At 49.3% G+C, this 18,435-nt stretch overlaps 1 protein-coding gene across 1 annotated transcript in view; it reads left to right on the top strand.

Moving 5' to 3' along the window:
• LOC144752882 (antigen peptide transporter 2-like) overlaps window positions 1-18,435 on the top strand; it is a 104,774-nt gene that overhangs the window by 14,256 nt on the left and 72,083 nt on the right. Inside the window, exon 3 of the mRNA XM_078640710.1 lies at window positions 14,174-14,304. Coding sequence (XP_078496836.1) covers window positions 14,174-14,304 — 131 coding nt within the window. The remainder of the gene's footprint in view (window positions 1-14,173; window positions 14,305-18,435) is intronic.

Genomic DNA, 18,435 nt, shown 5'->3' with positions numbered 1-18,435 from the left:
TTTACATGTACCACATATTATGGCCTGATCTGCGCGTGTGCTTCGAAACCAGTATGAATGTCAAATTCAGTGGCTCAGTTAGGAAGAAATCCTGATATTTCCAGTAAACCTATGGCTCGGTGGTTCAGTGTGCCTGCGTACACATCATGAACAGCCTGTGGGGCAGGTTCTTCCACATTTGCGTCATCCGTAATGGACGCCGTATCATAAAGCTCGCGATTGAGTCCTGCCCTCTTCGGTCCCTTCGTGGCCGCTCTGGCAGATGTGAATTCTCACTTTACTCTCCTGATTCCATCTCAATTTCCTTCCTGTTCAGTGAGGCTGCCTGGACGGCTGCCAGTTGTCTAAAGCTTATTTCAGATAAACACAGGTCCTTGTCCTGGGTGAGCCTCCCACGGACTTACCCGGCACTTGGTGGCGGTGAGGAAAGTGGTGTATTATATGGTGTGGTTGTGTGACCTCACTGTGGAATACACTCACTCTCTGGGTCCAGTCAGCCTCGTTTCTGCAACCCTAGCTCAACCCTGAGCAGCTGTTGCTTCGAGCAGCCAGGCTTAGACAAAGGAACACGTGTAAAGCGTTTAGAAGAAACAAATCAACGAAATAAGAAAGTCACACAACACAAAAGAAATCCAAAAACAATTTCTACAAACAGATCGTATTTTTATGAATGTTTAGTCACCAGAAGACCCTACTGACCAACAGATATTATGTTAAATCTGTTTGCTTTTTCACATTTTAATATTGGCAGTTTTGAGGGAATCTATTAAAATATTTGCTCTATCCACTCAATAACTACCTAATTTTAACATTGCACCATTTTCCACATATTTAATTTGGCACTGTGATTCAGTTACCCACGACAGACAATCTACCAGTCCTACCAGTATAACTTTTGATTTTTTCTTAAGTTGTTGTGAGAAGTTGGCCTGATAGGTGATGTTTCCAATTCTGGAACCACCTATTATCAGACCAAACAATCCCTTATGGTGTCAGGTTGTAAGTCAACCTTGTTAGACAAGCTATCCTAGGGGTAGCATGGACTAAGCAGCCTAAAGGCTTAACTTAAGAGGTCGTGTTAAGCGAGCTGTTTTACCACATACAATCCTGTAATATCAAATGAAAGGACACCACACAAGTATATATTATAAAAATATATGTATTTATTACTAAAAACAATCCCCAGTATTCTTTATGAATAAAGGGGCACAAGCGTTAAATCAAAAGCACAGTTTAAACATACAAAGTTGCACAATTATGGATGAGGGCGGGGGCCACTCAAACCATATACTAAACAAGTGGTATAAGAGATACCAATCGAACAGTGGTTAGGCCTAGGGCCTAGGGAATCGCTGGGAGCAGTCGGGACAAGCAATGCTGAAGTCGGGAGAGGCCCACGGGATTCGGGAGCAGTGCGGAAAGCGCACGCATGCACCAATGTTAACCAATGGTGCGTAAAAGTTGTAAAGTTAACGTTTAAGGACACTTCCGCTGAACCTAGAGGAACAAAGCTTAAGACACAGACCCTAGAGATGTGTACCAGTGTGGGAACACCGGCGGAGCAAAGTTACCTCACCCACAGGAAGCGGGTGCACAGGGTCGAAGTTGAGTCGGGTTTCGTCACGCAGGCTCTTGGTGCTTGAAGCTGAAAGGGCTGCAGGCGGGGTGAAAGAGAAGTGTCCGGTGGAGTCCAAGGGTGGACTCGAGTCGAAAAGTACCTGAAAGCAGAGGGGACAGAGTCTGGGTCACTCAGCAGTGACCAGGGTGGAACCAGGACGGAACCAGGCAATGTCGGGCGCAATCAGGTGGTCGTCGAGGAGCTTCTCTCCGCTGTCACGTGGGCTCTGGGGCATCTGCGACGTCCAGGAGCGGGTCACGATCTGTCCCACGAGGGCTCTCACCGTCGGCGCAGTCGGCTTCAAGTTTGGAGCAAACAACACTTGGCAAGAGCAATCCACGCGGAACCGGGAGATTGCTTCTCACTCGAACCAGGAGGGTCAGAGTGGGGGCTCCTTTTCAGGGGAGCTGGTGCAGATCTGGAGCAACCAGATTCACAGGTCGAATTTCAAAGTTCGTCGGTACAGGGGCCACTAGCCGGCTGGCAAGTGACCGGGCCAACGTGTTGAGCCAAATGAAGCAGAAGGGCCCCACGCAGCACTCGTCGAGTGTGGGGGGCTGAACTTCGGTGCAAGAGTGGCTCAGGGTTGGGGCTTCTCAAACCCCGGTGTACAGCTCCGAGGGTCACTCGTGCGCTGCACGGTCAGCATCTCGTGGTCAATTCAAGATGGCGTGCCCCACGCTTCCGGTCACCTCCACGGGTCTCAGCTCTGCAGGGACTGTGGATCGGGCTGTTGGAAGGCAGGCAAGCTTGATCTCGTCGATCTCTGTCGCTCGAGTTCCGGCGGGAACTGCGACAAAGCAGACGTCGATGGCTGGATGGTGCCTGTTTGCACAGGGTGGTCACTCCTTGACCACAAGGGAGATTCTACGGGCTTCTACGTCGAGTAGGATGTCGAAGGGTCCAGAATTTCGTTTCTTATGTTTCTTCAGGATAATCTGAAGTGCATTGGCACTGCTCCCAGTCTTATACTAATTTTGGGGGCTGGATTACCTGCTAGGTCCCCTCCTATGGGTGGGACCCAGGAAGTGGGTGGATACACCCCCTTCCTTTGATCCAGGCCGCCCTGGCACGAGGGCTGGAGTGCCCCAGAACCGGTTTGGCCAGATTATGCAAGGGGCAGCCTTGTGCGCCCCAGGCAGTGTCTGGTTTCTTTCAAACCTCCCTGCTACAATCCACTATCTCCTGTCTGGAGGGTGGTAACACCCCCCTGCGACAGGAAACCCTTTGTCCAGGCCCCATTTGGCTGAGTTTCGGTCAGCTTCAGGGGGTCAGACTCTTGTCTGTGGCAGAGGCATCCATTTTGTGGATCTAAGGTCCTTTTAGAAATGAACCGCATTTAAGTAAAGTAACATGTCTTACCCCTCTAGAGGGGTGGAATGCTATCCCCGTCGCCAGAACTGGCGAGGGGATAGTATTCCAAATCGTATGACACCTTACACGACATGTTTTGATAAAGCCAAACCAAAGTTGCTATATAACCGCGAGGATTATAAGGCACTTAAGAGTATATGGTATGGCATTATCCTGAAACAGCTTAGGGAGTTGTTCCCGACAGCTGCAGACAGGCTCAGCTCATGCTAGAGCTCCATCTCACATGAAACCACGCACTCTGCCTCCAGGATTAATGAGGCCTTCCATAGGAGTGGCTCACAGGTTTATATGTGTCCAGATATAGGTTTAGATATTGGTATACTATATCTAAGTAAGGGGTGACTACACCACCTTACCCCAGCTGAGTGATCAGCCAGTTGTGTCAATTTAAGAACCAGCCAGGGGTGGCAAAAGATATGCTGCAGCCCCTGGTAGGCCTTGGTGGCCCCTATGCCCTGGGCACCTATAGTGCATTAGACAGGGGCTGACAAGGAGTCCATTTCCAATTGTGGTATGTGCCTATAGCACATGTATCAGTAATTTAGTGAGAGAACAGCAGGCTGGGGGTCTGATCAGCAGGCCCACAGCCTCAGTAGTCGAAAACCAGTGAAGCAAAAAGCAAAAATTTGGGGTGACCATAGGATAGCAGACCCTACTCTCCTACAGTTGTTCTATCAACATCACACTGATAGACAAACTGCACTTTCTCCTGGGGAAGGAGAGCCCAAATGATGTAGGGCGCAACCAGGTGGGAACTGATAGGCACTTTCTCCAAATATGGGAATTTGCTGCAGAATAGCACATAGTCACATTACCTTATTTTGTCACTAACTTTTTCATTTGCTGTTTCTATAGTATGATCCGTAGTTTTTGTCTGTAGACCCCGGATACCTTTTGTAGTTACATAGTAACCACAATGAACACAATTGGGCGGAGGGTTCTGGGGAAATAGATCTTTGAGTAAAACGTAAATCGCAGTTAACATCAAACAAGCACTGATAACCGTATAGGTTGCAAAACCTTTAGAAAGTTGTGTTTGACTATTCAGGCCCACTTTGGGTGACATTTCTCCATTGTTAAGGAGGTAAAGAGGGGCAGTGAGGAAGTGTAGGACAGTTACCCTCTCACCAAAGCAGTCTCCAGTCGGTTCTAAGCTCTATGGGCGATCGCCATAGACGTCAATGGAGTGGTCTTTATGCAAGGATGCAAGCTGCTGAACAAACTGTAGGATACTTCTTGATTCAGAGTCGAGGTGTACTGACTACGGCTACAGGAAAAGTTCTCATCAAAAGTCCCTGGAGTGGGAACATCAATTAGTCCTTCCATAGTCGGCAACGATCGTAGGCTTAACAATCCATTGGTGGCATCAAGTTTGTTCTCATCGTCCAAAACACTGGTCAAAGGCTCTGACACCTCATACAGTACGGGGTCTACTTCGTCCATCAGAGTGGCCATCTTGGGTGTCTCGGTCGTCACCGTTTCTTTTAGTGGAGTAGGGTCCGGTCCAATTTGTACCATCTCAGACAAACGCGCCACCATCGTCTGAATGCGGCCTTCAACGTACACATGAATTGACTCAATGGCTGCCAACACAGTTCGTAGCGACGGGTCACTTCCGGTCCGTTCCACTACTCTTTGATCGGTGACAGTCATGATTGCTTCCCCCATCGAGTCGATCTCTCAGAGGGGGATGGGCGAGTCGGGAACGGTCGTCTGCAGAGGGAGACTTATCAGTTGGTCCGATGATATCCTAGGTCCGCCACCGCAGGCGGAGACCCGGACCCAACGAACACCAGCGGGCCCTTTACCGAGTCACCGGGCAGGACCCCCGCCCACAGCTGCTACCGTTGGGCTGTCACCCCTCCTCCGACTTTCACCAAGGCAGCCAAACATCGTCCACCTCAATCCGAGAAATCGAAAGAAAAAAAATTCCCTACTCCGTAAGACTGGACCCAATCACACTACTACAGCCGATGTTGTTGAACTGAAACCCGGATGGGCCAGTACTCGAGACCCCGGCTTTTGGGCAGATCTAGGCCGCAAACTTGCACTCGGCATATCTTCGGCAGCCGAACAGGTAGAAATCTCGGGATAGCACCATTAATCTCACGGCAGGTTCATACACACGGTGGCTGGGCTCAAGAACAGGATAAATGACAGGATATTCCGGCGGGAGTCGGAGGTCGGCGAAGCCGGGAGCCTACGCGGCCATCTTGGTTGCTAGCGTGGCTCCTCCCCCCAATCTTTCTTTCTTGATAGCTATGTCTGACCTCTGTCTTTCTCTCTCTCTCTCTCTCTCTCCTTTTCTGTTTTTCAGTGACCTCTTATCTCACAAATGTATGCGGTTTGCTGCTATTATGCAACATTCATTGGTTTTTGCTGATAATACAAATTCACCATACCCTTCCTTTAATGCATGATAAGGTACACCGGTCAGTCTGCGCCATGTGTGCATTCATGCTACGAGGGGATTACCTCTGTTCACAAGCTGCGGTGCCTTTGGACTGGCTCTAAGAGGGCGCTGCGGGCAAATAGAGTTCACCTCCTCATCATCCCTCTATTGCCTCATTAAATGTGCTACAATGGTGCCCATGTGTGTGCCTATGTGTGCGAACCCACACATGTGCCTATGAGTGTAAGCCCATGTGTGTGCCCATGTGTGTGAGCCCCCACGTGTACCCATGTGTGTGAGCCCACACGAATGCCCATGTGTGTGAGATCACTTGTGTGCCCATGTGTGTGAGATCACTTGTGTGCCCATGTGTGTGAGATCACTTGTGTGCCCATGTGTGTGAGCCCACACAAGTGCAGGCGTGGCTGGCACCGGTAAGAGCGTGGGGGGTGGTTCGGGGCAGCAGGGGGTAGTCGACAGATGACAGGATAGGAAAAGTTAAATAAAAAAATAAAACCACTTAACTTGCGCTCGGCGATGCGGCGAGTGCCAGGTAAGTGGTTTTATACTTTTTTTCATTAAATTTTTGCTATCCCGTCATCTGTCGACTCCCCCGCCCCACTGCTCTTACCTGTGCCAGCTGCGCCTTCTAATGTGCCTCAGGTGTGTGATCCCACGCGTGTGCCATATTTGTGAGTCCACGTGTGTGCCCATGTGTGTTAGCCCAGGTGTGTGAGCCCACGTACATGTGCCCTTGTTTTTGAGCCCACACGTGTGCCCTCGTTTGTGTGCCCATGCGTGGCCCATGTGTGTGAGCCCACGTGTCTGCTCATGTGTGTGAGCCTACATGCATGTGCCCTCGTTTTTGAGCCCACACGTGTGCCCTCGTTTGTGAGCCCACACGTGTGCCATGTTTGTGAGTCCACGCAAGTGCCCATGTATGTGAGCCCACATGTATGCCCATGTGTGTGAGCCCACGTGCATGTGCCCTCGTTTTTGAGCCCACATGTGCCCTCGTTTTTGAGCCCACACGTGTGCCCTCGTTTGTGTGCCCACGCGTGGGTCCATGTGTGTTTGCCCCTGGTTTAAAGTTCCCTCGCTCTCACAGCTGTTGGTTCTGTCCTGGGAGCAGCCGGGCAGGCAGGAGACCACCACACAGAGAGCTTCAAAGCACTGTAAGTCATGTGACAACTTCAGAGCTGCAGATGCCTTGGTCATTCATTGTCAGGAATCAGGCGAACGAACAGGCAGACCTCTCTGCTGACTCCTCGGGCCAACTATCAGGGCACACAGACCTCCCTGCAGACCCATTGGGTGAACTGACAGGGCACACAGACCTCTCTGCTGACCCCTCGGGTGAACTGACAGGGCAGACAGACCTCTCTGCTGACCCATTGGGTGAACTGACAGGGCACACAGACCTCTCTGCTGACCCCTCGGGTGAACTGACAGGGCAGACAGACCTCTCTGCTGACCCATTGGGTGAACTGACAGGGCACACAGACCTCCCTGCAGACCCCTCAGGTGAACTATCAGGGCACACAGACCTCCCTGCAGACCCATTGGGTGAACTGACAGGGCACACAGACCTCCCTGCAGACCCATTGGGTGAACTGACAGGGCACACAGACCTCCATGCAGACCCATTGGGTGAACTGACAGGGCACACAGACCTCTCTGCTGACACAGACCTCTCTGCTGACACAGACCTCTCTGCTGGCCCCTCTGGAAGACTAATGGGGCAGACAACTCTCTGCTGACTCCTTGGGCGAACTAACACGGCAGGCAGACAGTCCTCTCTGCTGACCCCTCGGGCGACCTAACTAGGGGGCCGCAAGACCTCTCTACTGAACCCAGGGGTGAACTAACGAGGCAGACAGACCTCTCTACTGACCCCAGGGATGAACTAACGAGGCAGACAGACCTCTCTGCTATTTCCTCGGGCGAACAAACAGGGCAGGCAGATCTCTCTGCTGACCCTTTTTGCTGAATTTACAGGGTTCACAGACCTCTTTGCTAACCCCTCGAAGTGGACTAACAGGGCAGACAGACCTCTCTGCTGACCCCTCGGGCGAGCTAACAGGCAAGACATACCTCTCAGTGGACTAACAGGGCAGACAGACCTCTCTGCTGATCCCTCGCCTCCCAATTATTCCGTAGCCCGGGACTGATATAACAAGTATCTGCAATGCAATCGGTCTCTCATTGCTGAAACTTTGAGCTATGGGTGTTGCTAGTAATAATAAAACGGCAATATCTCAAACTTTCAGTAATGGGAGAGCTAATGCATTACAAATGCTTGTTGCCACCATCTGCCCTGGACCCATTAACACTACCATGTGAGACACCCACATTTCAGAGAAGCATCTGTGTTGGACCCGGCCTCGTGGCGTGGTCCCCTTCCTCCCGCATGGCGGGCCCGGGACAGCAGCGAACCCCTGACCTTCCCGACGAAGTTACCTCTCCAACCCTCAACGAGAGCCCCCACTCCTGGCGACCCCCGGCTCTCCCCCTCAGAAACACGGCGACCCCTACTCGCCCCACTCTGCCAGTCCGACCCCTATCCCGGGCCGCCATCTCAGGCCCAGACTCCATCTTGGACACTCCACGCCCGGGCCACGTGGCCTCGGCCCGACCTCAGCAGCGGCCCCAGCGAAGCCCCGACATCGAGGCACCGAGATCCGACCAGGTGGTAAAGCGGCCACTTGACGGATCAAGAAGGAGGGGAGTTTCGATGGGCCTCCAGCCGTCCCCGGACGCCTGGTTGCGATCGCCCTCCGGCCTCCCTGGGCGCCGGCTCCACCCCCCTGCTGGGTGTCTGGACACTCTCATCCCGGCCCCTCTGACCCCCAGGCGCGAGGGTCCGGACATCAAAGGACTCCGGACCTATATCTGGGGCAGCTCTGGAATGGGTCGGCAGTTGTATCCTGGAGTCGAGAGCCTGCTGACGCTGTCGCGGCTGACCCAGAGACGAACTCGCTGCTTTGAACCCTGAACCTCTGGAGTCCTGCTGGCGCTGCGGCGGCCCAACCTCGCTGACACCACCTCTGGAGTCCTGCTGGTGCTGCCGCGGCCCATCCTCGCTGAAACCATCTGTGGAGTCCTGCTGGCGCTGCCGCGGCCCAACCTCGCTGAAACCACCTTTGGAGTCCTGCTGGCACTGCCACAGCCCAAATCGTGCGGAACCCCCAAGCTCGAGGATTGAGAGCTAAGCGTAGGGTATCCCGGCGCCAGACTGGTAGAAGACTGTCCCGCTACCCTTTTCCCCCCAGTTACCGAGACTCGAAGGATCCCACGATCCGTCTGTACATATTACCGAAAGGACCCATTACTAGTGTTGATAAAGTTTCTAAAAAGTACTCTCTTGTGTGGTGTCCCTTTGTAGTGGTGTGATTACTCTGCTGTGACGATTCTAGGAGAGGACCCTCGCCCAGAAGGCCTCTCGACGGCGCTCGGCCAATTTCCTAAGGAGAGGTGGGCCTCGGGGTGGTCAGTCAGACATCTTCTGCCTCCCCAGGGACCGCCTTTCTGGAACAGGTGTTTGTTTGGGAGTATACTTTGTAAATGCAAATTTTGGATCAAACAGTTCTCCTGTAACATTCTGCGACTTTCTATAATATCAAACGCAGAGCAGAGCACAGATCCCGGCTCTTTCACTCTTCTTATGGTTATGCTCATTAGTTGCCCGGACAGGTCCTTTCCTGAAAGGGTCTCACCCAGTGGCGGCTGGTGACATTTGAAAGTGGTGCGGCGTAGCGCGCGTACCGGAACAAACCCCCCCCCCTAAAAAAAATTGTCTTTATGTATGAACTGGCTTGGCCGTCCATGCTGGACTGTTCCGTTTGGAGCAGGGTGAAGACTGGTTTGCGTATAGCTGGGTCCAAATTAAGGTGACACGGTGTCACAAAAACAACGAACTGGAATGCAGCCTGTGTAATCACCTGATGAATTCAAGAATTCCATCCATCACTTTTTTGTATTCTTTAGGATGTTTATTGAGGTCAGCTTACTTGAATCTCCTAGTTACTCGTAATAGAAAATCGCATGAAATAAATAAAAAAAATCTATACCGCCGAACCAACTTGAAGGTGTCACACATTAGATGGTTTTACTTAGCCACAAAGAAAAGGTTAAAGTGTGAAATAAAGCATATGGTAGGCATGCTTGTAAACGATATTCAAATTGTACATATTTCGTCATAAAGATGTCTCGGGTGACCTCCGTAAAACACTTACCCTTCAGCATCATTGCTTCTGAAGTCCCTAAACTCTGTGTCATTTGCAGAATAATTAGGCGGGCTCTTGGGATGAATTACTTGACTGCAAACCCAACATAGCATGAGTAGCCAACTAATACTAAAAAAAAACAGCAAGACAAGGCTCAGAGTGCCTAACGATTAAGTGGTCTCCGTTACTTATCAGCGCCAGGATTGGCTGTGGAGCAGCGTAACTCCCTGCCCCATTCGGAGACCGGAGGCTGCGGCATGAGGCATACCTCGGTCTCCCAAGGGGGAGGCTACTGCGCATGTTCGGGCTGGTCAGAAAAATGACCAGCCCAAAGCAAACATGCGCGCCAGCAGCACTGCTGAGCAGCGTGAGCACGCACGCTCACAACAACCCGATCAGATACAGCCCCACTCCCTTTCTCCCCTATAAGCTAAATCTGGTGCGGCCGGTGAAGTTTCAGATGGCGGTGCGCATTGGTTGGTGGGGCAACGCCCGAACGCCCCAATGGACACACTGCCGCTGGTCTCACCTGAGAAGTGTTGTATTATATGTACTCAAGTATACATGAGCCCTATAGAAACAGTTTAGCTTTGTAACATTAATTCCTCAGTGCTTTAGTTCTGCCACTATTGGGTGAGGTCAAGCTAGATTATGGTAAAGCAAAGGTTCAGTGGAGTCTTAACCCTTTCCTTGCTGCGCACGTCCGTTGGACGATGTGGCCCCGCCCACACAATGGAACGCCCGCACCGTGGTGGAATTGCCGCCGCAGTTAAGGCGTTAAGGGGCATTTGTAAACACTGTAGCAGCACTAGCTCTGGGTGAGCTCCACCCCTGATGTTCTGGTGCTGATGGGTTGGTTCTAAGGGAGAGGGCTGGGATACATGTTAAGGGCATCCCGTGCATCCTACTGATAAGAGCACAACACGCGGTTATAGAATGGGGTGCATTCTATTATGACACACCTCTTGGGCTCCCACAGCTGTTCATCTAAGTATGTGCCACATCACAGGCACACAATACAGAGGCACAAATACAACCACATACAGATACATAAATTATAATACTGTGGCAATTCGTGAAATACAGATAACACTGAAGAAGATTTCTGAGAGATTTTAAATAGCTGTGTATTCTCTTGAAAATATTTCAGCAAATTCTGTTTGACATTTAAGGAGGAAATGGAAATTTTGCCAACTTTTTTCAGACTACCAGCATCATTTTCAAACTGTTTTGCTTTGAAATGTTTGGATAATCTCTTTTTAAACTCTTTTAGTTTTGTATTTTGTGTTGTGAACTTTCTCTTCAGGAGATAAAACCTAGGTTGCACATACTGTCAATTGAGACTATATTTATCTCTGAGAACATCCATCATCTCTTCCAGACAGTGATACCTTTTTTAAATAATGTTAAAATATCTTTACACATGTTAAATTTCAAGATTTTTTTGTATAATAGGGTCCCCCTAAAATGCAGGTTTTATTGTTTATTTTCATTGCGCACATTAGAAACCCGCATGACTCAATCAAGTCCAGGCGGCAGAAAACATGCATTGTCTTTGGGCGAATGAAAGGATGTGATTGCATGATCTGCTGCTCTGACAGGCCCATGTTTTGGAGAATCGCTGATTTGCCTGGAAAATTAGGAAATATAACTGCAAGCATTCCAAACTCCCGCTCCATCCCCCCCTCTTTGACTTTCCAGTAGTTAAAAGCTGATGAAATCTCTGCAATACATTTCTTGAGACACCCCCAAGCTGTAACATAAAATACCGAGGCATTATGGTTCTGAATTTATGAATGCCCATGGGATCAGTAATCTTGGGAGCAGGAACTACAGCCCCGATGCTCCCACCCACCTTAGAATGTGGGTCAACGCAGTGTGCAGGTGAAGGAAGAGGACTCACCTGTGTGTTTGCTCACCCCTGAGCATCTCTTCAGCTCCTGTGGTGAGATTGACTTGTCTTTGTTCAGATCACAGAAGTCGGTAACGCGTCAGCCGCATTTCTTAGGCTTCGCTTTCCTTTTTACGTAACGCTTCAAGGGTTCATTTCTCGTTTGTTAATGTTGTACTGTGGTTGGTGTCCAGTTGTTAAAGCACCGACAGGCCAAAATACAACTGCTGCTGGGGCTGTGTGCGCTGCTTGAAAGTGGGGGAATGGCTTAGTTATAACGTGAAGCAGACGCGGAATAAAAACAGGGCGAAGCAGTCATGGGCCGAAAGCATGAAAACAAGAAAGTTAGAAAGTTCTTAGAAACAGGAGATAACAAAAGCAAGCGTAAGTACACAGTACTGCTCCTGAGCCTTGAAAGGAAGTGAGCTATCAGCTGCAGAACGAGACAGGAGGCAGCAAAGAAGAGCGACGCTGGAATGGACCAATCCTAAGCAGGAGGCGGGAATAAAGTGGTTCACCGATTACAGCAGGTCTTGTAGATAGCGTGTGCGTGCTGATGCTCGACCTAAAAATCACAACTTTTAAGGACAATAGAGAAACATGGGGGCTAAGAAAAACATACATTTTTGTTTTGTGCTTTTTATTGACATGTTCACCTGCTCAAACCTCTCTACCGGACGCACACACAAACACACACATATGTTTGCTACCAAACACTCACACAGTTCAAGAAAGTTAACTCAGAATGTCCGGGACACCAGGCAGGCTCATCTCCACAGATATGTCCTTCAGTCTAGCCCTGTGCTGGCCCATGGATTACCAAAGATTTGTTTTATATTAGTGACACAGGGAAAGTTCATGCCACCGGGAAAAAGTTCATTTTAGGGTCTGGCAGAGTAATTAATGGTTTATTTACAAGACGGACATGCAGACTGTCAGAGCTCCCATCAGCCTTTGATGTAAAACACACCAAGAGGCATTCGCCGTCCTTATCTGCTTGGAGCTCTGGAATAAGACATGAGGGTGGGTGCGAGCAGTTAACAGTCTGCTGCTGACATTGCCAAGCACAGGCACAATGAAAAGAAAACAAGGAATGCGCATGTGAAAATGCGCTGAAAGTTTTTTAAAAAGTCACTGAATTCGACGAAATCAAGACTCCTGGGGGTGAACTGGCGAAGCCCTTGTGAGTAGACTTGGACATTTCAAACTCTCTATTCCAATCATTAAAGCAGAGGTTGCATAATTTAAGATTCATACATACCGCCGGTGACAAATGCAGGAACCTCAAAGTCACAAGTTTGTATTTAGCCGCGGCAAGTCAACGTTTGGATATTTCCGATGGGAGCAAATGTGGTACTATAAATTGGGCAATGGCGACATTGGTTATGTAGAGTGTCTAGAGCAATGGTACGCAGCGCTACATAAAACAAGAACAGGGAAAGGAAAGAACACAATAACAGAGCGAGAGAGAGAGAGACCGAGAGAGAGAGAGAGCCCGGGAGTGCTGCGTGTGTGCACGCACAGTCTGCTCATTTTCAAGCACTGCACTCGTGCTTGTGGTGCACCCCTGCTCGCTCCCGCAAGGTGGACGCCGCCACAAACACGAGTGTGTGCTTGAAAATTACCAGAGCGACGGCTAAAGGTCCTCCTATGCAGCACATGCGTGCTGCGTAGGCGAGACCTAAAAAGCAAGTATACAAAAATGGCAGGAATGCGAAGACAGAGAAGGGCAGAAAAATAAAGGTTCACGGTGCAGGAAGGCTGAAGCGACCTTGAACAAGAGCGTTGTAAGCACACCAAAATGCAAATTCACCAGGCACAGGCTCAGTGGAGCCCTCACCACTTCTGCTGTGTCAGCCACGCACCCGGGTGGAAGAAGTGTATGTAAATGACGGCCATATTGGATAGAGAAGATGTCTGTAGAAGATCATGGTTTCCACAGAATTTAGTATGGCCGACTTAAGGCAACAAGACATGGGGTCTCACCTGGAGTCTTTACCGTGGCTACCAAAGTTTCCAAGCTCCATTGCTCCTCTGTCTCTCAGCGGGGCTTTCGCTCCAAATCCTCCAGGTACGTATCTGTGTGCATTCCCTCAATATCTGAACGGTAATATGGGAAACCTGCCCCTATTGTTCCTAAACCTATTAGTTTAATTCTGTGATGGGGGTTCGTCTGTAAAGGGGAGATCGCCCTCTTGCCTCTGGAACCCTGCCATTGCCCCCAACATTGGCCTCAACATTGCAAACGCCAGGCTCCATTCCAACAAGTACAGGATCTCTTTGCCACAAAACTGTCTCCACTAAGCTAAAAGGTGGCAAACAGAAACACTGAGTTTGTGTTGAGACAAGGAATAAAGAAATAAGGTGCTTGGGAATGGTGGCCTGTGGAGGGTGGGTTGCCATATGACCAGGATAGTACATCTTGTGCAGTTGCTGGGGTCACAGATCTGGGCCAGGGCAGTGTGTGAAGTGCTGTACCCTCAGGTCATGTGAACCTGGCCTCTTCCTAACAGGCCCTCTCAGCGTTGAGGCCCAAGGTTCCGGTTGCTTCTAGCATATGGTATTCTCATGTTTTATTCTTAACTTACAAGGTTTATTTTTCTGTTCTCCACACCCACAGGTGATTACCTCTTACCTTGGTTTATTCAACCCTCATCTCTCCTTCTCCACAGCTCTCTCTCCGCCGGGTGCAGGGGAGGACTCTTCATGTTCACCCACTACAGGCTCACCCGCCGCCTCCGTGTCCTGCTCTTCAAGGCTGTTGTGAGGCAGGAAATTGATTTCTTCGAGTCCACCAAAACAGGTAACACTCTACGTAGCTTTTTAAAAAGACTCATTTCCAGTCAGTCTGTCCCCACATTGCCGCTTGTTGAGGTCCCTAGGTCTGAGTTAGCCCAAATGCCCCCATTTCACCCACTCATTGAACGTTGCACAGTGGTCATCCTGTGCTCATCCAGAGCAGGAAGCATCGTCAGCTCCCTCGTGAAGGTTTGATCTGTAGGAGGTCTTCTGACTGAGGGGTACGGAGTTCCAGATCTTTCCTGCATGTCCTAGTTAGCTCTGGAGGTTCAAGCAGGAGTGCGGCTCAGCTCCTCACAGATGTTCATCTGCCTGAGACGTTTAGTTTTGGGCCGGTATTTAGGGGTTCTTACGGATTGCTTCGTACGAGACGCAGGATAGTTTGCTCTTATTCCTGGATCTATTGGTAACTAATTGAGTGGGATCAGCATGGAGATGACGTGAGATGACGTGGTCAGATCTTCTCTTCCTGGGAGCAGTCCTGCTGACGTGTTGAGTGATGATTAAAACATGCTCTGTGGATCTTGGCACTAGCACGTAGCAGTGAGTTGCCGTAGAACAGTCGTGACCGAACAGCAGCTTGCATGACTTCGTCCTGCGGGATGTGGTGTTTAATAGTCTTAGAGTTTCCAGTGGATCTTACCCTCATTTTGCTTCAGCATTTATGAGCGTTTGAAGGTAGAGTTATGTCCTCCAGACTTGTACATCCATCAGTGTTTAATTTACATATTAGATGCTACTTAGTGATGTGATCTTCTTGTGCAGCTGAATATCATCCAGTTTGAAATAGTAGAAGAGTTTTCTATCACACAGCAGTGTGGCGAATGGTCTCTGCACAGGTTGCATATTTTGGTGATAATATGGAAGTCTGTGGGACTCTTTGGTGTAACAATGATGTGTTTGGCAGGGAGTTGGCTATTTTTAATTTCTGCCCCCAGTTTTCCAGGTGGGATTTGAGCCAGTACACCACCGAGCCTTCCTGCTCTACCATCTCACCGAGGCTATGCATGAGGGCGTGAGGTGGTTTACTGTATCAGATGCAGCAGGAAAGTCTACTGGAATGAGAAGATATTCATCTCCTGCAAGGACATGGGGTGTAATATATGGTGTGCTTGTGCGACCTCACCTCCCAACCCCTTTAAGATTAGTAGATTGTGTTTGCTAAATCCTCAGCTCAACCCTGTGCAGCTGTGGCTCTGAGCAGCAACGCTTACACAAAGGAACAAGCGTAAAGCATTTAAACAGGAACAAAACAATTGAAGAAGAAATAACGGAGACACTCGAGAAATCCGACACCAATTTATGTAAAAAAAGAAGATTTTAATATATTTTTGTACACCACAATGGAAAAGATCCACCAGTTGGTAGATTATGCAAGGTACAGTAAATCAGAGCATTTCATTCAATCACAAGGAAGCATTGGCAAATTCAACAAATGTTACACTAAATAACTTTTTCACCAAAATGTTTGGCAAGTTATGATGCGGTCAGTTAGAGTTACTTTGGGAGACAGACTCTAGCAGGCAGCCTGTGAGGGTACCAGCAAGACTCTCAGAAATAGTTGCCTCAACAGAAGAAGAGTCACCAGACAGTTCCAGGCTCTTTATCCGCATTCCAATGACCTCCGATGGAAGTTATCCTGATGCTGAGGATACAGGAAACTTAATATACTTACGGATGCTGGGGGTGCAATGCGGTCACCTGGGGTCTTTTTGTGTGGGAGTCTGGGGTCTTCTTGTGGCTACTCTGCCCACAGTCTTAGTAAGGTGATCCAGGCCACAAGGGTCAACTGGCTGTTAGTAGTCTATTTGCCATTTGGCTATCAGTCGTCCGGTGTTGCGGGTACAGCCAAATCCTTCTCCGAGCTGTAGCTTGCCTTTAGGGTGACCAAGCTGCACTCCGATTACTTTCCCGGTACTAGCAGACTTGGGTGCAACTTCTGAGTGTTTGTCCCTCTTGCTGCACGATGGTGGAGAGTGGCGATCCTGGGATCAAGGCTGCTACTCGCCCTTAGCAGCCTACTTCAGCTGTTAAGACAATGGTCAGTGAAGAGGAGGTCAGCCGGCTGAGCCTTGCACTCTCTTGCTTTGGCTGGGCTTGGGAGATGACTTCTCCACAAGCAGGACGTAGCAGGCGCAGTTCCTTCCTTTGCTAGCCTGCAGGGCAGTCCATGTCGCTGCAGCCTCCCCTCGCTGGGAACTTGGTGCAGCATGGCTGTCCTTCTTCAGTCCTTCTTCTAGTCCTGCGAAAATCTGAGTTCAGGGTGCCAAGGATTCCCTTCTTATGCTCAGAAAATGCCCTCAGGGCAGGACACGGTTGGTAGCCAGTGGGTTAGCAGGTTCCCTCTCTCTGGATTGTTTTTTTCCTGGGAGTCGTTAGCGCATCTTCCCCAGAGGGCAGAAAGCTGTCTGGTGGACAGACCCAAAGTACAACCCTTAACGGGCCCTGGAAACCTTGGGCGACCAAAGTGGCAACTTCTAAAGTTGCACTTTGCACACCCTTGGCATGAAATTTGACTTCACCATGGACTCAGATTTAATGCACTGATTCTTTTGATGGCTGACAGTACCAACGTTAGCAGTCCCATTCATAAGTTAGCAGTGCTGCGGTGTCAGCTTGTAACGCTGCACTTGCCAATGGGGCTAGTAGCGTTTCCACAGTAAAAACAACAACTTAGGGTTTTTACTATTAGATCATGAAAATGTATATTTTCCATTTTTTAACATACAGCACCCTGCTTTTGGGCTCCATAGGCCTATCTTAGGGGTGACTTACATAACGTAAAAAGTGAGGTTCGGGCTTTGCAATTACTTCAAATGGCGACATCAAGGTAGCAGTTTTAAACTGCCCTTCCAGTCTGTTTTACTTTGTCGTACTCGTGGTGGCACAACCAGTGCTGCCGTCCACGAGAGCCACTTCAACCTACAGGCCCTAGATACCCCTCGTACCATATACTACATACTTATAAGTAAGTTGAGCTATGATAATTTGGGACGATCCAGTTAAACGTGTTGCATAATCTACTACTTTGGCGTAGCTCTATAAGGTGCGCTTTCCCACCCAGGGGTGACACAGCTGAATTTGCTTCAATGCACCAAAGATGAATGAACACTTTTAAGTAATAAGTATGTATTACTACAGGAACAATCTGTTTCTCAACACATCTAAATCAACTACACAGAGTATTATAAAAACAGGCACGTTATCAATAACAAGAATAAAATGAACATTTCTAACATGGTTAACATGTCATCTAAAACCTAACACCCTGATTCCTACTTCTATGCGCTGCACTAAGAGAGCGTGGAAGGCAGATCAACTTGCAGTCTAGAGTTTCTTAGGGAGAAGCAACGCATTGCATAGCTTGTTGACAGCAAAGGCTGTCTTTATCATCTGAGGCGTGAAGACAGTGTTTCCTGTGAATGGCAAACACACGCTGCGGTCTTTCTCCGGGACTCTGCTTTATCAGCTTCAGACGAAGTGTAGCATCTCCGAAGTGTGCTGGCAGTAGGCAAGACTGTCTGTGGCTGGATCTCTGGCGATAATCTGGGCAAAGCACCTCTCCTGACAAGTGGTCAAGTGGCAGTCCTAATATACTAAATCTCATCAGAAATTAGAACTTCTGATATAAGTTTAGGAATGTCTGGCATAGGTTATGTGCATCAAGGTGTGCGTCTCAGTCCTTTCCTTATGAACATATGAGGTAAAAGGACGTCAATTCAGACTACACGTTTTCCACTAAATGTCTGTATTTGTTCTTATTACCCTGGACCTGATTAAAAGTAGACATATGACCAGGGGCGGCTCCTCCGCTAAGGCGAAGGAGCTTCGCCCCACTGTCTTTTAGCACGGCAAAAAAGGAAAAATAAAATGATGATAACGCGATGTTATTATCATTTTCTTTTTCCATGCTGGGACGGCGCTGCTAGGCTGAGCAGCGCAGGGGGGAGTGGTGGCATCCTCCTAAGTGTGCATGAATGTTTGGCCGGCCCTCTCGGGCCAAACATTCATGCACACTGTGCATGTTCTCCACTCTACATTACATCAGAGACCCTTCATTACAGCCTGGGTTGAGAACATGCCCAGGCTCCCATTATCTGGCTGAGCGCTGAACCACGGCCATCAGACCAATCAC

This window comes from Lissotriton helveticus, chromosome 5_1, assembly GCF_964261635.1.
Source record: "Lissotriton helveticus chromosome 5_1, aLisHel1.1, whole genome shotgun sequence".
NCBI lineage: Eukaryota > Metazoa > Chordata > Amphibia > Caudata > Salamandridae > Lissotriton > Lissotriton helveticus.
The sequence above is the reverse complement of the archived record's forward strand: the minus strand, read 5'-3'. Positions and strand labels throughout refer to the sequence as shown.